Raw genomic sequence first — 24194 nt, 5'->3', positions numbered from 1 at the left:
AAGATTTCTGGCTCTCACAGACCTGTAACTTCTTCTTGAAGAGGCTCCTCTGTCCTCCACTCGTTACCTGTATTAATGGCACCTGTTTGAACTTGTTATCAGTATAAAAGACACCTGTCCACAACCTCAAACAGTCACACTCCAAACTCCACTATGGCCAAGACCAAAGAGCTGTCAAAGGACACCAGAAACAAAATTGTAGACCTGCACCAGGCTGGGAAGACTGAATCTGCAATAGGTAAGCAGCTTGGTTTGAAGAAATCAACTGTGGGAGCAATTATTAGGAAATGGAAGACATACAAGACCACTGATAATCTCCCTCGATCTGGGGCTCCACGCAAGATCTCACCCCGTGGGGTCAAAATGATCACAAGAACGGTGAGCAAAAATCCCAGAACCACACGGGGGGACCTAGTGAATGACCTGCAGAGAGCTGGGACCAAAGTAACAAAGCCTACCATCAGTAACACACTACGCCGCCAGGGACTCAAATCCTGCAGTGCCAGACGTGTCCCCCTGCTTAAGCCAGTACATATCCAGGCCCGTCTGAAGTTTGCTTGAGTGCATTTGGATGATCCAGAAGAGGATTGGGAGAATGTCATATGGTCAGATGAAACCAAAATAGAACTTTTTGGTAAAAACTCAACTCGTCGTGTTTGGAGGACAAAGAATGCTGAGTTGCATCCAAAGAACACCATACCTACTGTGAAGCATGGGGGTGGAAACATCATGCTTTGGGGCTGTTTTTCTGCAAAGGGACCAGGACGACTGATCCGTGTAAAGGAAAGAATGAATGGGGCCATGTATCGGGAGATTTTTAGTGAAAACCTCCTTCCATCAGCAAGGGCATTGAAGATGAAACGTGGCTGGGTCTTTCAGCATGACAATGATCCAAAACACCCCGCCCGGGCAACGAAGGAGTGGCTTCGTAAGAAGCATTTCAAGGTCCTGGAGTGGCCTAGCCAGTCTCCAGATCTCAACCCCATAGAAAATCTTTGGAGGGAGTTGAAAGTCTGTGTTGCCCAGCGACAGCCCCAAAACATCACTGCTCTAGAGGAGATCTGCATGGAGGAATGGGCCAAAATACCAGCAACAGTGTGTGAAAACCTTGTGAAGACTTACAGAAAACGTTTGACCTGTGTCATTGCCAACAAAGGGTATATAACAAAGTATTGAGAAACTTTTGTTATTGACCAAATACTTATTTTCCACCATAATTTGCAAATAAATTCATAAAAAATCCTACAATGTGATTTTCTGGATTTTTTTTCCTCATTTTGTCTGTCATAGTTGACGTGTACCTATGATGAAAATTACAGGCCTCTCTCATCTTTTTAAGTGGGAGAACTTGCACAATTGGTGGCTGACTAAATACTTTTTTTTCCCCACTGTATGTTGGAATTTAACAATAAAAAATACGTTGAAAAAAACTAAAGCCAGGGCTTTGGTCTGATGGTGGCTTAAGGTTGTTCTCCCAGTTTGTGTCTGACGTGTAAATACACTATAGGGATCACTCTGAGGCCCTGCTGCAATAGACTGTGTCAATATGACCAGTGTTTTTGGTACTCCATCAAATTGCAATGGAGACCTTTGGAAGAGACGTGGTTTCACAGTGTAGCAGAGCACATGCTGCTGATAAACAGAGAAAAAGGTAGTGCTTTGAATTATCTGCTGCCAGTGCAGATTTATCACAGACTCAAAACAAAACGAGAGTAGAGAGACTATGCTTTTTGTTAGAATTAAAATAATAGACATAAGCTTGTCCATTCAAAACGAAGGGCTGTGTTCAACACAAATGTATAGACAGCCTTTGACATGGGCAGATAGAAGTAGGCTGCAGTACAGTACAAGCCGGGGTGCAGTGGTGCAGCACTTCAAAACTAATTAAATCCTTCCCTCTAGTGGTGATGTAGTATAACACAGTAACCCATGGTTACAATGATGACTTGTCCTGGTGGTACTACACTGAACAAATATATAACTGCCACATGTAAACTGTTGGTCCCATGTCTCATGAGCTGAAATAAAAGATCCCAGAAATTTTCCATTTGCACAAAAATCTTTTTTCTCTCAAATTTTGTGCACAAATGTGTTTACATCCCTGTTAGTGAGCATTTCTCCTTTTCCAAGATAAATATCCACCTGACAGGTGTGGCATATCAAGAATCTGATTAAACAGCATGATCATTACACAGGTGCACCTTGTGCTGGGGACAATAAAATGTCACTCTAAAATGTGCAGTTTTGTCACAACACGATGTCTCAAGTTTTGAGGGAGCAATTGGCATGCTGACTGCAGGAGTGTCCACCAGAGCTGTTGCCAGAGAATTGAATGTTCATTTCTCTACCATAAGCCGCCTCCAACGTCGTTTTAGAGAATTTGGAATTTGGCAGTACGTCCAACTGGCCTCACTACCGCAGACCACATGTATGGCGTTGTGTGAGCGAGCGGTTTGCTGATGTCAACGTTGTAAACAGAGTGCCCCATGGTGGGTTATGGTATGGGCAGGCATAAACTACGGACGACAAACACAATTGCATTTTACCCAATTTGAATGCACAGAGATACCTTGATGAGATCCTGAGGCCCATTGTCGTGCCATTCATCCGCCGCCATCAACTCGTGTTTCAGCATGATATTGCACAGCCCCATGTCGCAAGGATCTGTACACAATTCCTGGAAGCTGAAAATGTCCCAGTTCATCCATGGCCTGCATACTCACCTGACATGTCACCCATTGAGCATGTTTGGGATGCTCTGGATCGACAGAGTGTTCCAGTTCCCACCAATATCCGCACAGCCATTGAAGAGGAGTGGGACAACATTCCACAATCAACAGCCTGATCAACACTATGCGAAGGAGGTGTGTCGCGCTGCATGAGTCAAATGGTGGTCACACCTGATACTGACTGTTTTTTTTTATCCATGCCCTTTTTTTAAAGTTATCTGTGTTCAACAAATAATAATAATAATAATACAAATCAACAGATGCATCTGTATTCCCAATCATGTGAAATCCATAGATTTGGCCCAAATGTATTTATTTTAATTGAGTGATTCCCTTATATGAACTGTAACATCTTTGAAATTGTTGCATGTTGCGTTTATATTTTAATTCAGTATAAAACGTATCTGTGTCAGTTTAGTGCTGAAATAGCTTTGCTTGAACCTACACATTTTTCGATAGAATTGGTTGTCCTTGCCCCTATCCAAATTCAGATGTGTCACTTTGGCCCTGGAGAGACCATCAAGACATGAAACTCTCTTTTTCTAAAAGTATCATTTACATTTCAGTTTATATTAGTGTCAGTGTCCCTTACCTCTCCTTTTTGCTGCTGTCCAGCCAATGCAGTCTTCAGCCTTGATCTTATCCAGGTAGAGGGTGAAGTCACTGGTGAATGTTCCACCTGAATGGCTTTTGAAGTTGTTGATGACTTTCTGTCCTTTTTACAGCATATGTGAAAGCCACCTGGGAAAGACAAGGAGTGATATTAACCCCACAATGATCAAGAGTCACAGAGAAATGTAGAACCTCATAAAATGAAAACAGGAGTCATATATATTTTTTTGAAATGTATCTTTTAATTTACATTTTTTCTATAAAACATTTTGTCCACTTTAGGCGACAGTTAGCATAAGAGTAATTATCACAGCTTTGAGATGAAGTCCAACCAAACCTCAGTCAATCTTTTCAGTCATACATACTGTACCTCTGCTCTCACACACAGACACATACAAACATAATAATCATATAATTATAGTGGGTTGGAGTTCCTTTAGTGCAGTGGTCCCATACCTAAATCCATTCATAGGAAGCCAAAGATGAAGACTCAACAATAGGCAGCTATTCAGTTTCACCAATTCCTTAAAGGCTGGAACTGTGTCAAGGTAAGCAATGGTGGAAAATACATCTATTTGATTGAGAAGATCACTACAAGTCTCTTCAGAATTAATCAGAGCTGGAGTCTCCAATTAAATCTTCTAGAAATTGGTGGATGATGAGAGCAACGAATCAAGTTTGAAACCACTGTTTTGGTGCAACTCTTAAGCATTATTTCTATATCAGACCCCTCATGCACAGCATCTCATCCTGTGTTAGTTAGGCCCATATACAGTACAGAAAAAGGGTTCCAAAAGGGCTCTTCGGCTGTCCCCATAGGAGAACCCTTTTTGGTTCCACGTAGAGCCTTTTTGGGTTCCATGTAGAATCCTCTGTGGAAAGGACCCTACATGGAACCAAAAAGGGTTATTCAAAGGGTTCTCCTATGGGGACAGCTGAAGAACCCTTTCAGGTTCTAGATAGCACCTTTTTTTCTAAGAGTGTACATGGTGCACTGGGCAAGATGGCAACAAGCTTTAAAATAGATGGTCAGTTAAAGGAGAGGATGAAGACAATATGTATGATGAGTCGGTACAGGTCAGTACAAACAGACACCATAAAAATACATTTAAAATAAAAAGAAATGTTATAGGATTGCAATTACATATACTGACAACATGTACAGTATGTCATTCCAAAATTCTCTCAGAGAGCATAACGTAATGCTTCCCTCACCACAGAAATGGTTGATTAAAATGCATTTTCTGTGGATTTCAGATCAAACTTTCAATCAGAAACGTCCATGATTCAATGTCCATCAAGACATACTTAGTACTTAAAAAGTATATTTTGTGTAACGGCAGGAACATTTTTCAAATTGTAAACCTATAAGAACAGCACCTTTTAGGAAATAATATGACTACTCATATGCATGCCCCACCCCCCAGGCCCCCAACACACACACACACACACACACACTCAAACAACGAAGACACATACACACTCAACAAAACTACTACAATCTGGGTATTGTCATATCCTCCTTACATCATTCTGTATTTCTGTAATACTACTTCAAACACCTTAGGCTTTCCGTTTCTTTTGACTCTTTAAATTATATTTTTTAAATGACATCTTATGACATAAAATAGCTGTGTTTCATAGAGAATCCTACTCTGTAAAAAAACGATCTAGTTGTTTCAAATTACTATTACTCAGTAACTGGTTAACTGACGTTTTTAGTTTACTCAACTTTTCGGTCCAAGTGTAACCTGAACTAAAAAAATTCAGTCAATTTAAAATGATGTGTTTGCTCAGCCCTCATATGTTCATTCAACTATAAATTATTATTTGGGCATCTTAACTAAAAAAGTCTGTGCAACTGGTTACACACACAGTGCTTTTAACATACAATGTTTTCAATGTACATATTTGACATACATGATTACATTATGCATGTTCATTTATAAATACATTATTATTCAACATGTCCTCACCTGGGACTTGAACTCATAACCTCTAGGCTCATGACAATCCGATCTTCCTGCTACACCACCATATCTATGTAAATGATCAGTTCATCTAACTATTCTCTCATCATTGATTTAATTTACTTATTTCAGCAATTTTTTTATATATTTTTTTATATTTGTCTTATGTTGGTGGGGCATATTACTCTTGTTTTAATGTTACTCCATAATCACTATGATAAATACACGTTTTCTTGAGTGTACTTTTAGATTCAAACTGAGATTTACTTTGAAGTGCAAAGTGTAGCAATTGGAATGCTGTGAACCAAGAGCTTGTAAGTTTCAATCCCAGCTGAGACCATGTTGAATATTAATTACTGTATAAATAAACATGCACAATATAAATCATGTATTTCAACTTGTGTCAAATATGTAAATTGAAAACATTGTATGTTAAAAGCACTGTGTGCTTTTAACATACAATTTTATGTATGTTACATTTTTGGGGGTTCAGGTAGGTACAAAGAGTAGAGTAAACACAAAAAAAGGCTGTGGAACCAGTTACTTAATAATAATTAGTTGAAACAACTAGATTTGTATTTACAGTGTAGATTTCTGCCCCTATAGACTCATTATATGAGGTTTAAACGTGACAGACAAGGGAGGTCTATTCTGTGGACTCTGACCACCTGTACGATGATCTGACATGCTAACTAAAAACAGAGATCACAAAGACTTCTTGCGCTCAATATCAACAGCATCACAATTTTACAATGACAAAGTGTAATATATAATTCTAACATTGTAATGGTTACTATTATAGGTGAACTGTCTTTTAATAAATAAACTGTGCTTGCGTGAGAGGTCTAAGGTATGTATATCCGGAGAGACACTATTTAGAAAGAGAAGCCGGTGCAAACCTTCTGATTTTTACAAATGTTTTTCCATTTTGCCCCAATGCAGAAAGGGGCCCATATCACCCTGTGCCTATGCTAATTGACCACAAAGTGCATATAGATCATACAAGCAGCTCTTTCAGCTCTGCCTTGCCCATTGCAAACTCTTATACAGTACACCAGAAACAAGTATATCCAGGATTGTTTGTTAGGTCTATTCTCAGTCAGAGGGGGAGGGGGGAATATATACTACCAGTGGCCCTAATTTGGCTTCAGATTACAGCTGAACAGTTGTAACAAGTGTACCAGACTAGCGTGACGTTTACAATGTTCACTAAATACTCACACAACTGTTGTTTATTGTATCGGTCTACAGTATAGAAAAGGGCACATATTCTTCTTAACCCCAACTCCTTGTTTTAATCAAGCCAATCGAATCCACTGAATGATTCTGAAATGCTCCCTTGGCAAGGACCAGAGCAAATGTTAACGATCACACAAAAACATTGTCTTTTTGTGGTGCCGGGAACTGAAAACAACACTACGTAGTTCTCAATGACTGAATTACACCTCCCACACAAACGTGTGCTTCTGAAGTCATTTATTTCGTTAAGGCCAACAAGGCTGCCAAATGGCACCATATTCCCTACATAGTCCGCTACTTTTGAAAAAGTAGTGCACTACACAGGGAAAAGGGTGCCATTTGGGACAGGTCCCATGATCTCCACCCCGTGAAAATAAGAGCATTTCACTGACATACAACTGAACCGACAGTACTGCTGCAGGGGAACTGCTGTGTTTGCCTTCAGGATGACTTCCCCTCCTTTACTTTACTTTAATGGAACTGCTCATTTCTTCCAAATCGATTATTGTAGTAATGATGGTTATTATTATGAATTCTAACCTGTAACATCATACTAATTTGTGATAACTACACTGTCTATCCATGTAGTGTAGGCTTTATTCAGCTCAAAATGAAGCTATTGTGCAAAACATCTGCAGAGGTGCTAGTACTAAACCTCAGGGGGCAGTGGTGGGTATATCTCTCCTTCAGTGGCCAGGCAGGCCACTTCCTGACACTGCCCTTCTGAGGTACTCTGCTGGGGGCTGAATGGTACCTCCTTAGCCTCCTCAGCCCCCAAGCCATTCTCTGAGCACAGAGCCACCGGGGGCAAAAACTCGCCCTCAACCTGCCCGCAGGTAATACCTCTATGCTCATCCCTCTCTCGCTGCTCTCCTCCCTCTGGTTCTTTATCCACACACTCCTGCTCCTCCTCCTCCCCAGGCTGAGACTCCTCAAACGGCTCGTTCTCCATGGGACCTAACTGGTAGTAGAGCAGGGACGAGGCCGGATCTTTGAGGCCACCATGGGGGTTGTCCCCTTCCCCCTCCCCATCTCCCTCCTGGTTCTCTGTGATGCAGAGCAGGGTAGCCCCAGTGGGGAACGGGCCCTGGAGGAGGGAGATAGGGACCCCCTCTATCCCGACCCCCACCCCTGTCTCCCCAGACAGCTCCCCCTGCAGGGCCCCAGGTAGGAGGCACAGAGACTGCTCCCCCATGCTTCCTACTCCCCCCCTGCCCCGCTGCACCTCCTCCTCTTCCTCTTCCTCCCTCATCCTCTCCTGCTCCTCTGCACTTTGCAGGTGGAGCACGGCGATTTCGTTCTCCCGCTCCAGGCAGGCCTGCTCAGTCAGGAGGTCCCGAGCCTCTAGGACCATCTGGACCTCTCTCTCCTCTGCCTCTAACTCAGAGTCCAGGCCATGGGCCCCTGTGGACAGGTGAAGGTCTGGGGAGGGAGGCCTGGTGGAGGAGGGGTCAGACTCTTCATACTGCTCCCCAAGCCCTGCCCTCTGCCCCAGCAGCCTCCCCTTCTCCAGGTCCAGCTTCATGATGGTGTGCAGGTAGTGTGTTCGTACGCGCAGCGGATTGAACTCGATGCGGCCCGCCGAGTTCCTACAGCCATCCCGAGAGCAGCCACAGGGGAAAGACATCCTGTCCACCTGGAAAGAGAACATATGTGGAAATAAAGAGAGAGAATACACGCAGTTATAAAATATTCAGTAAAAGGCAGTACTAGGGTTGAATAGCGGGAACCGGAATACCAAGATTTCCCGCCCATAACTGTGAGAAACCAGTAAATTATAATAAATGATTTCTATGAACAGCATGATGTGAAATGGAACTGTTAAATGTCTAAATATGGCTTCTCTACAGCCTTCTCTCTGCATGATCAATCATCAACGCTCTAGGTGGAGACAGACAGCGCATCTCAGTATGGAGCGCAGTTCACAATGCATGTATCATCTCATCATGGTAAAAAAAATTTTGTGACAGGTAGCGTAGGCCTACATTTGCTGCAGCATAGCCTATGCTACAGTAATATAAGGACTGAATGCGTGTCTAATTTACACATCTCCATCTGGCTTTCGGGGCATCTTATTTTTTAATTGTAAAGATGATTTTTTTTTATTGCAGCTGCAGAGTTTTAAAACAGCCTATCACTCAAATATCATTGCGAGCACGGTCTCGCAGTCGCTCGCAGTCTTTCTCTCTCTCTATCAAGTCCATTCAAATTGCATTCAAAATAGATCAACCTGTTCAAGATTTATATGTATAATATACACAGTTGAAGTCGGAAGTTTACATACACCTTAGCCAAATACATTTAAACTCAGTTTTTCACAATTCCTGACATTAAATCCTAGTAAAACTTCCCTGTTTTAGGTCAGTTAGGATCACCACTTTATTTTAAGAATATGAAATGTCAGAATAATAATAGAGAGAATGATTTATTTCAGCTTTTATTTATTTCATCACATTCCCAGTGGGTCAGAAGTTTACATACTCTCAATTAGTATTTGGTAGCATTTCCTTTAAATTGTTTAACTTGGGTCAAACGTTTCGGGTAGCCTTCCACAAGCTTCCCACAATAAGTTGGGTGAATTTTGGCCCATTCCTCATGACAGAGCTGGTGCATCTGAGTCAGGTTTGTAGGCCTCCTTGCGGGCACACTCTTTTTCAGTTCTGCCCACAAATGTTCTATAGGATTGAGGTCAGGGCTTTGTGATGGCCACTCCAATACCTTGACTTTGTTGTCCTTAAGCCATTTTGCCACAACTTTGGAAGTATGCTTGGGGTCATTGTCCATTTGGAAGACCCAATTGCGACCAAGCTTTAACTTCCTGACTGATGTCTTTAGATGTTGCTTCAATATATCCACATAAATTTCCTTCCTCTATTTTGTGAAGTGCACCAGTCAATCCTGCAGCAAAGCACCCCCACAGCATGATGCTGCCACCCCCGTGCTTCACGGTTGGGATGGTGTTCTTCGGCTTGCAAGCAACCCCCTTTTGCCTCCAAACATAACGATGGTCATTACGGCCAAACAGTTCTATTTTTGTTTCATCAGACCAGAGGACATTTCTCCAAAAAGTACGATCTTTGTCGCCATGTGCAGTTGGAAACCGTAGTCTGGCTTTTTAATGGTGGTTTTGGAGCAGTGGCTTCTTCCTTGCTGAGCAGCCTTTCAGGTTATGTCGATATAGGACTTGTTTTACTGTGGATATAGAAACGTTTGTACCTGTTTGCTCCAGCATCTTTACAAGGTCCTTTGCTGTCGTTCTGGGATTGATTTGCACTTTTCGCACCAAAGTACCTTAATCTCTAGGAGACAGAACGCGTCTCCTTCCTGAGCGGTATGACGGCTGCGTGGTCCTATGGTGTTTATACTTGCGTACTATTGTTTGTACAGATGAACGTGGTACCTTCAGGCGTTTGGAAATTGCTACCAAGGATGAACCAGACTTGTGGAGGTCTACACATTTGTTTCTGAGGTCTTGGCTGATTTCTTTTGATTTTCCCATTATGTCAAGCAAAGAGGCACTGAGTTTGAAGGTAGGCCTTGAAATACATCCACAGGTACACCTCCAATTGACTCAAATGATGTCAATTAGCCTATCAGAAGCTTCTAAAGCCATGACATCATTTTCTGGAATTTTCCAAGCTGTTTAAAGGCACAGTCAACTTAGCGTATGTAAACTTCTGACCCACTGGAATTGTGATACAGTGAATTATAAGTGAAATAATCTGTCTGTAAACAATTGTTGGAAAGATTACTTGTGTCATTCACAAAGTAGATGTCCTAACCGACTTGCCAAAACTATAGTTTGTTAAGAAGATATTTGTGGAGTGGTTGAAAAACTAGTTTCATTGACTCCAACCTAAGTGTATGTAAACTTCCGACTTCAACTGTATACACTACCAGTCAAAAGTTTGGACACACCTACTCATTCAAGGGTTTTTCTTTATTTTTACATTGTAGAATAATAGTGAAGACATCAAAACTATGAAATAACACACATGGAATCATGTAGTAACCAAAAAATACATACAGTGGGGAGAACAAGTATTTGATACACTGCCGATTTTGCAGGTTTTCCTACTTACAAAGCATGTAGAGGTCTGTCATTGTTATCATAGTTACACTTCAACTGTGAGAGACGGAATCTAAAACAAAAATCCAGAAAATCACATTGTATGATTTTTAAGTAATTAATTTGCGTTTTATTGCATGACATAAGTATTTGATCACCTACCAACCAGTAAGAATTCCAGCTCTCACAGACCTGTTAGTTTTTCTTTAAGAAGCCCTCCTGTTCTCCACTCATTACCTGTATTAACTGCACCTGTTTGAACTCGTTACCTGTATAAAAGACACCTGTCCACACACTCAATCAAACAGACTCCAACCTCTCCACAATGGCCAAGACCAGAGAGCTGTGTAAGGACATCAGGGATAAAATTGTAGACCTGCACAAGGCTGGGATGGGCTACAGGACAATAGACAAGCAGCTTGGTGAGAATGCAACAATTGTTGGCGCAATTATTAGAAAATGGAAGAAGTTCAAGATGACGGTCAATCGACTCGGTCTGGGGCTCCATGCAAGATCTCACCTTGTGGGGCATCAATGATCATGAGGAAGGTGAGGGATCAGCCTAGAACTACACGGCAGGACCTGGTCAATGACCTGAAGAGAGCTGGGACCACAGTCCCAAAGAAAACCATTAGTAACACACTACGCCGTCATGGATTAAAATCCTGCAGCGCAAGCAAGGTCCCCCTGCTCAAGCCAGCGCATGTCCAGGCCCGTCTGAAGTTTGCCAATGACCATCTGGATGATCCAGAGGAGGAATGGGAGAAGGTCATGTGGTCTGATGAGACAAAAATAGAGCTTTTTGGTCTAAACTCCACTCGCCGTGTTTGGAGGAAGAAGAAGGATGAGTACAACCCCAAGAACACCATCCCAACCGTGAAGCATGGAAGGGGAAACATCATTCTTTGGGGATGCTTTTCTGCAAAGGGGACAGGACGACTGCACCGTATTGAGGGGAGGATGGATGGGGCCATGTATCGCGAGATCTTGGCCAACAACCTCCTTCCCTCAATAAGAGCATTGAAGATGGGTCATGGCTGGGTCTTCCAGCATGACAACGACCCGAAACACACAGCCAGGGCAACTAAGGAGTGGCTCCGTAAGAAGCATCTCAAGGTCCTGGAGTGGCCTAGCCAGTCTCCAGACCTGAACCCAATAGAAAATCTTTGGAGGGAGCTGAAAGTCCGTATTGCCCAGCGACAGCCCCGAAACCTGAAGGATCTGGAGAAGGTCTGTATGGAGGAGTGGGCCAAAATCCCTGCTGCAGTGTGTGCAAACTTGGTCAAGACCTACAGGAAACGTATGATCTCTGTAATTGCAAACAAAGGTTTCTGTACCAAATATTAAGTTCTGCTTTTCTGATGTATCAAATACTTATGTCATGCAATAACATGCAAATTAATTACTTAAAAATCATACAATGTGATTTTCTGGATTTTTGTTTTAGATTCCGTCTCTCACAGTTGAAGTGTACCTATGATAAAAATTACAGACCTCTACATGCTTTGTAAGTAGGAAAGCCGGCAAAATCGGCAGTGTATCAAATACTTGTTCTCCCCACTGTATTTTATATTTGAGATTCTTCAAATAGCCACCCTTTGCCTTGATGACAGCTTTGCACACTCTTGGCATTCTCTCAACCAGCTTCATGAGGTAGTCACCTGGAATACATTTAAATTAACAGGTGTGCCTTCTTAAAAGTTAATTTATGGAATTTATTTCCTTCTTAACGTGTTTGAGCCAATCAGTTGTGTTGTGACAAGGTATTCAGAAGATAGCCCTATTTGGTAAAAGACCAAGTCCATATTATGGCAAGAACAGCTCAAATAAGCAAAGAGAAACGACAGTCCATCATTACAAGACATGAAGGTCAGTCAGTACGGAAAATTTCAAGAACTTTGAAAGTTTCTTAAAGTGCAGTCGCAAAAACCATCAAGCGCTATGATGAAACTGGCTCTCATGAGGACCGCCACAGGAATGGAAGACCCAGAGTTACCTCTGCTGCAGAGGATAAGTTCATTAGAGTGACCAGCCTCAGAAATTGCAGCCCCAATACATGCTTCATAGAGTTCAAGTCCCAGACACATCACAACATCAACTGTTCAGAGGGGACTGTGTGAATCAGGCCTTCATGATCGAATTGCTGCAAAGAAACCACTACAAAGGACACCAATAAGAAGAAGAGACCTGCTTGGGCCAAGAAACACGCGCAATGGACATTAGACCGGTGGAAATCTGTCCTTTGGTCTGGAGTGCTGCATCAGATGACCTGGCCTCCACAATCCCCCGACCTCAACCCAATTGAGATGGTTTGGGATGAGTCGGACGGCAGAGTGAAGGAAAAGCAGCCAATAAGTGCTCAGCATATGTGGGAACTCCTTCAAGACTGTTGGAAAAGCATTCCAGGTGAAGCTGGTTGAGAGAATGCCAAGAGTGTGCAAAGCTGTCATCAAGGCAAAGGGTGGCTATTTGAAGAATCTCAAATATAAAATATATTTTAATTTGTTTAACACTCTTTTGGTTACTACATGAGTCCATATTTGTTATTTCATAGGTTTGATGTCTTCACTCTTATTCTACAATGTACAAAATAGTAAAAATTAAGAAAAACCCTTGAATGAGTAGGTGTGTCCAAACTTTTGACTGGTACTGTATATAAATATATACAGTGCATTCGGAAAGTATTCAGACCCAATGACTTTTTCCACATTTTGTTACGTTACATCCTTATTCTAAAATGGAATAAACAAATTGTTTTCCTCATCAATCTACACACAATACCCCATAATGACAAAGCAAAAACAGGTTTATAGCAATCTTTGCAGATTTTATTAAAAATAAAAAATTTAATATCACATTTACATAAGTATTCAGACCCTTTACTCAATACTTTGTTGAAGCACCTTTGGCAGCGATTACAGCCTCGATCTTCCTGGGTATGACACTACAAACTTGGCACACCTGTATTTGGGGAGTTTCTCCCATTCTTCTCTGCAGATCCTCTCAAGCTCTGTCAGGTTGGATGGGGAGAGTCACCGCAAAGCTATTGTCAGGTCTCTCCAGAGATGTTCGATCGGGTTCAAGCCCAGGCTCTGGCTGGGCCACTCAAGGACAATCAGAGACTTGTCACTAAGCCACTCCAGTGATGTCTTGGCTGTGTGCTTAGGGTCGTTGTCCTGTTGGAAGGTGAACCTTCGCCCCAGTATGAGGTCCTGAGCGCTCTGGAGCAGGTTTTCATCAAGGATCTCTCTGTACTTTGCTCCGTTCATCTTTCCCTCGATCCTGACTAGTCTCCCAGTCCCTGCCGCTGAAAAACATCCCCACAGCATGATGCTGCCACCACCATGCTTCACCGTAGGGATGGTGCCAGGTTTCCTCCAGACGTGATGCTTGGCATTCAGGCCAAATAGTTAAATCTTGGTTTCATCAGACCAGAGAATCTTGTTTATCATGGTCTGAGAGTCTTTAGCTGCCTTTTGGCAAACTCCAAGCAGGCAGTCATGTGCCTTTTACTGAGGAGTGGCTTCCTTCTGGCCACTGTACCATAAAGGCCTGCTTGGTGGAGTGCTACAGAGATGGTTGTCCTTCTGAAAGGTTCTCCCATCTCAGAGTGACCATCGGGTTATTGGTCACCTCCTTGACCAAGGGTCTTCTCCCCCGATTGCTCAGTTTGGCCGGGCGGCCAGCTCTAGGAAGAGTCTTGGTGGTTCCAAACTTCTTCCATTTAAGAATGACGGAGGTCACTGTGTTCTTGGGGACCTTCAATGTGGTATACATTTTTTGGTACACTTCCCCAGATATGTGCCTCGACACAATCCTGTCTCTGAGCTGTACGGACAATTCCTTCGACCTCATGGCTTAGTTTTTGCTCTGACATGCACTGTCAACTGTGGGACCTTATATAGACAGGTGTTAGCCTTTCCAAATCATGTTCAATCAATAGAATTTACCATAGGTGGACTCCAATATATTTGTAGAAACATCTCAAGGATGATCAATGGAAACAGGATGCACCTGAGCTCAATTTCGAGTCTCATAGCAAAGAGTCTGAATACTTACTGTATGTAAATATTTTTTTATACATTTGCAAACATTTCGAAAAACCTGTTTTTGCATTGTCATTATGGGGTATTGTGTGTAGATTGATGAGGATTTCTATTTACTTAATCCATTTTAGAATAAGGCTGTAACATAACAAAATGTGGATAAAGTCAGGGGGTCTGAATACTTTCCGAATGCACTGTATATACAGTAAATGTCCTAGTCTTCCTCTTTCAGGCAGTATTAGCCTTAAATTTAGATATTGAATGATGGGTTATGCATAAGCTTCTAACTTATAGCATCTGTGTCTTGCGCAATATGCACCCGTGCTCCGCTGGCTCTCTCCTTAATAGAAAAACGCTCCTTAGCTCTTGGAGTCCCAGGAAAAGCTACACAAGATAAGCTTGCAGGATTTTGTCAAAATAATTTCTTATACTAATAGACTATTTGAAGAGGGATGCAAGCACTTGCTTGCTGAATGTTAAATACAGCAGCCAATAACTAATGGGGAGTTTGAAAGAAGAGTTATTTGTTCAGAACCATAACAATTCAATCTACATGAAGAGAAGTGAAATCTGTCTGCATCTTATTCTAGTCCTATATTTTCCAAGCATGTCATGACAATGATGAAGATAAGGACAACGAAACGTACTGTATTTCATTTAACTGTTGAAAGCGAGGAAGGAATAAAGCAACAATAAAGAGAGGTAGGCAGGCTATTCGCACGTCGCACTACAGTGGGGGAAATATTATAAAAGGTATACAGTGCCTTGCAAAAGTATTCATCCCCCTTGGCATTTTTCCTATTTTGTTGCAATACAACCTGTAATTTAAATGGATTTTTATTTGGATTTCATGTAATGGACATACACAAAATAATCCAAATTGGTGAAGTGTAATGAAAAAAACAACTTGTTTCAAAAGAATCGAAAAAATAAATAACGGAAAAGTGGTGCGTGCATACAGTGGGAAAAAAAAAGTATTTAGTCAGCCACCAATTGTGCAAGTTCTCCCACTTAAAAAGATGAGAGGCCTGTAATTTTCATCATAGGTACACGTCAACTATGACAGACAAAATGTGGAAAAAAATCCCAGAAATTCACATTGTAGGATTTTTTATGAATTTATTTGCAAATTATGGTGGAAAATAAGTATTTGGTCAATAACAAAAGTTTCTCAATACTTTGTTATATACACTTTGTTGGCAATGACACAGGTCAAACGTTTTCTGTAAGTCTTCACAAGGTTTTCACACACTGTTGCTGGTATTTTGGCCCATTCCTCCATGCAGATCTCCTCTAGAGCAGTGATGTTTTGGGGCTGTCGCTGGGCAACACGGACTTTCAACTCCCTCCAAAGATTTTCTATGGGGTTGAGATCTGGAGACTGGCTAGGCCACTCCAGGACCTTGAAATGCTTCTTACGAAGCCACTCCTTCGTTGCCCGGGCGGTGTGTTTGGGATCATTGTCATGCTGAAAGACCCAGCCACGTTTCATCTTCAATGCCCTTGCTGATGGAAGGAGGTTTTCACTCAAAATCTCACGATACATGGCCCCATTCATTCTTTCCTTTACACGGATCAGTCGTCCTGGTCCCTTTGCAGAAAAACAGCCCCAAAGCATGATGTTTCCACCCCCATGCTTCACAGTAGGTATGGTGTTCTTTGGATGCAACTCAGCATTCTTTGTCTTCCAAACACGACGAGTTGAGTTTTTGCCAAAAAGTTCTATTTTGGTTTCATCTGACCAGATGACATTCTCCCAATCCTCTTCTGGATCATCCAAATGCACTATAGCAAACTTCAGACGGGCCTGGACATGTACTGGCTTAAGCAGGGGGACACGTCTGGCACTGCAGGATTTGAGTACCTGGCGGCGTAGTGTGTTACTGATGGTAGGCTTTGTTACTTTGGTCCCAGCTCTCTGCAGGTCATACACTAGGTCCCCCCGTGTGGTTCTGGGATTTTTGCTCACCGTTCTTGTGATCATTTTGACCCCACGGGGTGAGATCTTGCATGGAGCCCCAGATCGAGGGAGATTATCAGTGGTCTTGTATGTCTTCCATTTCCTAATAATTGCTCCCACAGTTGATTTCTTCAAACCAAGCTGCTTACCTATTGCAGATTCAGCCTTCCCAGCCTGGTGTGGACAGGTGTCTTTTATACTGATAACAAGTTCAAACGGGTGCCATTAATACAGGTAACGAGTGGAGGACAGAGGAGCCTCTTAAAGAAGAAGTTACAGGTCTGTGAGAGCCAGAAATCTTGCTTGTTTGTAGGTGACCAAATACTTATTTTCCACCATAATTTGCAAATAAATTCATTAAAAATCCTACAATGTGATTTTCTGGAGAAACAAAATCTGAATTTGTCTGTCATAGTTGACGTGTACCTATGATGAAAATTACAGGCCTCTCTCATCTTTTTAAGTGGGAGAACTTGCACAATTGGTGGCTGTCTAAATACTTTTTTTCCCCACTGTATGTATTCATCCCCTTTGCTATGAAGCCCCTAAATAAGATCTGGTGCAACCAATTACCTTCAGAAGTCACATAAATTGTTAAATAAAGTCCACTTGTATGGAATCTAAGTGTCACATGATCTGTCACATGATCTCAGTATATATATACACCTGTTCTGAAAGGCCCCAGAGTCTGCAACACCACTAAGCAAGGGGCACCACCACGCAAGCGGCACCATGAAGACCAAGGTCAGGAACAAAGTTGTGGAGAAGTACAGATCAGGGTTGGGTTATAAAAAAATATCAGAAACTTTGAACATCCCACGGAGCACCATTAAATCCATTATTAAAAAATGGAAAGAATATGGCACCACAACAAACCTGCCAAGAGAGGGCCACCCATCAAAACTCCCAGACCAGGCAAGGAGGGCATTTATCAGAGATGCAACAAAGAGACCAAAGATAACCCTGAAGGAGCTGCAAAGCTCCACAGCGGAGATTGGAGTATCTGTCCATAGGACCACTTTAAGCCATACACTCCACAGTGCTGGGCTTTACGGAAGAGTGGCCAGAAAAAAGCCATTGCTTAAGAAAGAAATAAGCAAACACGTTTGGTGTTTGCCAAAAGGCATGTGGGAGACTCCCCAAACATATGGAAGAAGGTACTCTGGTCAGATGAGACTAAAATTTAGCTTTTTGGCCATCAAGGAAAACGCTATGTCTGGCGCAAACCCAACATCTCTCATCACCCCGAGAACACCATCCCTACAATGAAGCATGGTGGTGGCAGCATTATGCTGTGGGGATGTTTTTCATCGGCAGGGACTGGGAAACTGGTCAGAATTGAAGGAATGATGGATGGCGCTAAATACAGGGAATTCTTGAGGGAAACCTGTTTCAGTCTTCCAGAGATTTGAGACTAGGACGGAGGTTCACCTTCCAGCAGGACAATGACCCTAAGCATACTGCTAAAGCAACACTCGAGTGGTTTAAGGGGAAACATTTACATGTCTTGGAATGGTTTAGTCAAAGCCCAGACCTCAATCCAATTGAGAATCTGTGGAATGACTTAAAGATTACTGTACACCAGCGGAACCCATCCAACTTGAAGGAGCTGGAGCAGTTTTGCCTTGAAGAATGGGAAAAAATCCCAGTGGATAGATGTGCTAAGCTTATAGAGACATACCCCAAGATACTTGCAGCTGTAATTGCTGCAAAAGGTTCCTCTACAAAGTATTGACTTTGGGGGGGGTGAATAGTTATGCACGCTCATGTTTTCTGTTTTTTTGTCTTATTTCTTGTTTGTTTCACAATAAGAAATATTTTGCATATTCAAAGTGGTAGGCATGTTGTGTAAATCAAATGATACAAACCCCATTTTAATTCCAGGTTGTAAGGCAACAAAATAGGAAAAATGCCAAGGGGGGTGAATACTTTCGCAAGCCACTGTATATACATCAGCCTACTAATTATAAAAATTTAAAATAGGCCCTATTATATTTCCAAATTAAAATCAAATTCGCTAGCCTATAATAGGCCCTTTTCACGATGACGTCATCTAACTTCCGCCTTTCCGCGTAGCAGGTTAACTTCACTTCCGTTCGCCCGTAACCTGAGACTTCTCAACGAAAATACAACTGTTGACCACTAACTAGCAAGCTAGCTACTTGAAGAAATTCCAAAAGGTACGTTTAAGTTAAATTAGTAAAGTTAAGAGTAATAATGTTTACGTATATGCAATGGTTTGTAACTTGCTAACGTTATTGTTAATTCATAATTGTTCACTGCCTTAGTTACTTAAAAGTGGGCTAACGTTAGCTAACAACAACTTAGTACCAGATACCGATAACGTTAAAAGGTAGCGTTACATTGCTGCCTGGCTGTAATGTAACAAGTTTACTTAGCTAGCTATCTAACCCTTTGTTAGGCAGTTAGTTTATTCATGAATGTATAGTAACTCACCTATTCAAATACTGTTGTGCATGATAGCTAGATAAATATTGATTCCTGGTCAAAGCTGAATGTTAATTTAGCTGTTTCTTTTCTCCCGGTGTCTGTATCGCAACAGTATCCCATCCAACACCGAAGCATGGCACAATCTTCGAGAAGATGCTATTGCAGTGTACCATTTTGTTCAAACAACAAACAGAAATTCCCGTATCTGAGTTTTCACGATTTCCCTGTTGATGGAGAAATACGTGCCCGTTGGGTGAGGGCGATCAGGAGAGATGAGGGACCAAGTTTTAAGATTCTTCGTGGGAGCACCTTTGTTTGCAGTCAGCACTTTCCCCCTGAGGATAGATACACATCGGCCAGTGGACGGATCCGTATTAAACAGGGATCAGTGCCGTCTAGATTCCACTGGAATGATTGGGGTAAGGATAGGTAGACAGCGTTAAACGTAATACTACTGTAATCCAATAATGTAGCCTTTATCAAGCTTCGATCTTGAAGTAAGGGACCACTTGTCAGCAAGTCGTTCTACGTCGTTAAGTCGTATTGGTGGCAGATGTGAAAGGGACTGGGTGAACTCCATAATGATGTGCTACTAGCTAAACGTTCCTAAGCGACACCGGATGTAAACATAACCTGCATCGCGGCAGAACGGAAGTTGTCTGACGTCACGTGAAAAGGGCCTATTGTACCTTTGTAGGACACATGTCCTGCACCAGCATCGCATGTTCTCTCCCAGCTTCATGGTTTGAAGGAGGTGCGTAATTCCAGTCCATATAATACATTATAATACAATACAGTACAGTAATACAGTCCAAACTCAAATAGATTAGCCTCCTGGAGCATGTTTCATTTATTTACCCAAGAGTGCATCACTACATCTATGGGCTTTTATGTTTTTCTGACTCATGCGTAATGTGCGGTAGCCTATAGGGCATATCATAGGCTATGTATTGGTTAACGGCACAATCATTTGGGCATTTTTGGGCTTGGTCTCATAAAATGTATTTAAAATAGGGCTCATAAAATGTATTTAATATATGGCTCATGTAGCATCAGGCTTGAATTTTTATGTTGATCAAAGCTCTAATCAAATCCAGAAATATTTATATGCTTTAAAATTACCCAGGAGAAAAGTGATTTATTTTCGGGATGGAACATTTGTCAAATACTGGGAAAATATTCAACCCTAATCTGTACTGAGCGCACAAACACATTACATCATACACACACACCTGGCACTTGATGCCAGCCTGGCTGCAGCCACAGTGGCGGGGGTCACAGTAGAAGCGGCAGTCGCAGCCACACTCCTCCCTGGACAGCCTGATGGTCCGTAGCTCAGCCTTCTCCCGGGCATCTATGCGGGCGTTACCAGAAGCCCTGAGGAGCGCCCGGCGCCGCTTGGTGGGCAGCGGCTGCAGGAAGAAGCAGTCGTCCACCTCCACCCCCTCTACATCCAGGTCATCGTCTGACACGTCGTCGAGGGTCAGCAGGTCAGCCTGGGCACACTCCACCGTACCGTTACGCGTCAGCTGGAGATGATGGGGTGAAATAGACACACAGAACATTAAGAGAAACAATCAGACCTACATTGCTCACTAAGGGTGGAATTCTGACTGGGGATGCATGCACATAACTCAAGTTTTAGTGCAAATCTTCCATTGATATCAATACATGATTTATGCAATTGTCGAGTTAAGTGTGCCTGCATACCAATTATGATTATAATCTGAACAGGGATTTCTCATTTAAACCCAAGGAGGTCCTTCAAAACGTAACTATAATATCAATGTTTGACCTCACCTTCATCTTGCGAGCGTTGAGCTTCTCTTGGCGGAGGTGTTGGCGCACGGCGTGGCGGTGACTGGTCTCCTGCTCGCAGGCGAACTCTCCCAAGGTGTAGCGGCGGATGGAGCAGTGGTGGCGAGCCATGCCCAGGGAACTGCCTCCCTGGCTGGGCACGCTGGTGAAGCCCTGCCGCCTGGGGAAGTAGTACACCGTCACCACATCAAACCGCACCCGCTTCCGACCTGGAGAGGGCTTGTGCCGTCTTAGGATGGAGGTCGCTGGGTAGGGAAGGAGGAGGAGAAAAGAGCAGTGAAGAGAAAAGGGTAAGGGTGGATGAACAGTTTCCATAAACTGGTTATAACCACAGATAGTATAAGGGTTATTATAGAGTAATAATCCATCATTCACTTTAAAACCTAGCCTATTTTTAGATGGACTTGAAATTATCTTTTCATTTCGCTGACTATTTGCCTAGTGCAGTCAGTTGCCCTACATGCATCAGTCTATTTGGTGAGTACATTAGCCAACAAGTAATGCCGGTTCTACCGTATCCTAACCCTTACGTATGAGTGCAGTGCTGGAGGGGGGGTTGAGGCTATCACAGCTGTCAGCGCTGTCACTGCTGGAAATGTCATCGTCTGAGTCCTTGGGCGTAGAGTATGGAGAGCCACTGTCCACCTCCTCGAATCTTCGCTTGAGGCTGAGAGATGAAACTGCCTCCATGGAAACTTGGCGTCTGAACGTGGAGAGACAGACAAACTTATGGTCAGAGACAAGCAGTCGGCAGTCGTCACAGACAGAGAGAGATTATCAGTCTGGCACATGCGTAGGTACACAATTGGAAGGACTTAATGAATACAATAGTGAAGGTCAGAGAGGCATATCTATAATCTTTTTTACGGAAATAACAAATAAGACTTTCATCAAGCCAAGGCATTTGAGAATTAGACAGTAGGCATAGTAATAATACATATATCCTATGGGGCTATCTGAATAACAAAATATTATATTATCCCACTGTAACTGTTTATAAACATGTATTAATTAAATCAAATCTGGATCGGCAAGGTTGTAAGTACATTCTAAGTAGCCTACAGTAGATTAAGAAGAATCCCCTGAGCACGTCTCTGGGCCGTGGATCGATTCCTGATACCACAACGGGGTGAAATCAGCTTCTCGGTATAGTCTCACTCTCCTTTCATCTGTATTCTTACCTCATCACTCCCTCTCTCATGAAAATCCTGCTCCCAAATCATTGAATCTGGAAAACGTCACCATGGCAACTAGGAAAGCAGCTAGCTAGGGGTTTACATGAACGGAAAGAGCAACTAGCTGTTCTCTAGATAGGTAGCCCTACGTCCCTTTAGCTTTTCCTATAAAAACATAACATTGGCCGGGCCCCTTCAATAGCGGGGGATTTGGATGCCAGGGACAGGAGGCGGCTCTGGCAACACCAGAGGGTCAAATAAGGCCATGCTGAGACATTTGAATAGACTCCCTCTATACATCTTTGTGCCCCTTTCATGGATTCAATGATCTTCACTGTCATATAAATAGCGTCCCATCCCATGAGATTAAAACCAACCCTCAGAATCAAATGTGATTTTATGGCCCTATGGAAAATGTGGGACTGCAACATATCATTTCTCTGTTGAAGTTTCAGTGGAATCTAGCCTATTCATTAGTACATATAGAGATTGCATTGCAAGTAAATCTGTCTCCATTTGTCTTTTACAGTGGAAAATTATTATATGCATTATGCACTTTATGTATTACCCTTGTTACAGAATTACCTTTCAGGAGGCAGCACCAATCTCCTACACAAAACAATCTGTGGTTATTGCAAAAAGTTGTATTTCCCCCCCACCTACATGTCACAAAAAGATTTGACTGATACAATTACAACCATGCAGCTTCATCACAACCAAGAGGGTGGCCAGACAGCCAACATCAGTTAATGACTAGCCTACTACATACAAAGGACAATGTATCAGGCCTTGGTTTTCATACTGTGAGCTGGGATGCCTAATAAAGCAAAAGGCTGTTAGATACATCTGTACATCATTTAGCCAGGCATTAAACCACCAGGTTGCAGTAATGGCTATCAGAAAAACCTCAATGACACACATCTTATGATGATGACCTAATTCAATTGAACCAAATTAGAGTAGCATACACTATTCTAGTATGGGAATGACAATAATCTACATAGGCTAGACTCAATCTTCTATAATTATAATAGAGTAAAAGAAGACTAGCCTATAGGCACATTGTTTGGTAGGCTACTACTGAAACTGTGAGACTGTGCCTTGTTTCCAAAATTCCTGACTGCGTGCAATATAATTTGTAGGAGCGTCCTAAAGCTACGCAGTCTACTACGTGCTGATAATAAACCTTACAAAGTCTCTTGAATGCCTCAAACGACAACGATCTATATTTCGTAAATGGAGTGACGATCGACAGACTGGGTGCAGTAGGAAATAATGTAGCTAAATCTAATTATCAGACATAGGAGCCTCTACCGACCCCGTCTCTGTAGCATACTATGTCACCCCCTTGACTAACACACAATGGCAAACTGCCCAGGCTCATGAAACGTTAAACCCCCAAGTGCCTTCCTTACCTTCAGCAGAAAAAGGACCCTCTCTTCTCCCGATCAACTGCTGAACGTTCCTTTCATTCACGGCGGATTGTTCATGGATCTTGTAACGCCCTATTTAGATTTTTGCCTATTATTTTTTCCAGACATGTAACGTTTGGCTATTTTTTAAGTAAACCTGTTGTTAATTTGTTCAGTATGAATGCTTATTTCTGTGATTGTCAGTTCGTTTCACTATTTCTGCATTAGTAGGCTACACCGGCTTCAAGCAGATATTGGACTACATAAAGGAAACGTATTTTATGGTCGCTTCCAGGAGTGCATGTTCCATGTAACTTTGACGTAACAACCCTGTATAGCCGGGGCAGACCGTAGGAAAGAAGGACGTCAAGTTTAGTTTAAATGTATTAGGCTACTGACATCCTTTTCTGCTGAATTGCAAAAAATTAATAAAAATAATAATAAGCTAACTGCCGGATGCCTTATCTTCCAGGTTTGAGCCTTCAAATGCTTGCATTGGAAGAGCAATCCGCTGACATCTGTATTCGTTTATCCACTCTTTGCAAGGGCGGTTTCAATTGGCCTAATGTCGTTTTTCTTCAAGTATAATGGCCGTTATCCTCCTCGCCTTGTTTGGTACAGTAATGTCAAAATGTTACAGAATTTTAGCCGGATTGACGTCCTCCTTTTCCTCGCCTCTGCCCCGGTTTGTTAAAATGTAACAATAGAGTAAA

General features: G+C 42.3%; 1 protein-coding gene across 1 annotated transcript; it reads right to left on the bottom strand.

Annotated features, from left to right (window-relative positions):
* Positions 1 to 5477: 5477 nt before the first annotated feature.
* LOC311147338 (cysteine/serine-rich nuclear protein 2-like) lies at positions 5478 to 24144 on the bottom strand. Its single transcript, XM_084184027.1, has 5 exons — positions 23485 to 24144; positions 21425 to 21597; positions 20877 to 21139; positions 20309 to 20605; positions 5478 to 8186 (listed from the first exon to the last, which is right to left on the bottom strand). The coding sequence occupies exons 2-5, from the start codon at positions 21582 to 21584 to the stop codon at positions 7200 to 7202; spliced, it is 1707 nt and encodes a 568-aa protein (XP_084040153.1). The 5' UTR covers positions 21585 to 21597; positions 23485 to 24144; the 3' UTR covers positions 5478 to 7199.
* Positions 24145 to 24194: the final 50 nt, after the last annotated feature.

Source organism: Coregonus lavaretus (genome assembly GCF_964263955.1).
Source record: "Coregonus lavaretus genome assembly, chromosome: 20".
Taxonomy (NCBI): Eukaryota; Metazoa; Chordata; class Actinopteri; order Salmoniformes; family Salmonidae; genus Coregonus; species Coregonus lavaretus.
Note: the sequence above shows the minus strand (reverse complement) of the source record. Positions and strands in the feature narration are given on the sequence as shown.

What these genes read in the sequence shown, in the direction of transcription:
- LOC311147338 (XM_084184027.1), bottom strand. Translation starts at nt 21,584, where the DNA reads ATGGAGGCAGTTTCATCTCTCAGCCTCAAGCGAAGATTCGAGGAGGTG. An exon ending in CTCCAGCACTGCACTCATAC is followed by an intron (nt 21,140 to 21,424) that starts GTAAGGGTTAGG and finishes TTCCCTACCCAG; the next exon opens with CGACCTCCATCCTAAGACGG. An exon ending in TCAACGCTCGCAAGATGAAG is followed by an intron (nt 20,606 to 20,876) that starts GTGAGGTCAAAC and finishes CATCATCTCCAG; the next exon opens with CTGACGCGTAACGGTACGGT.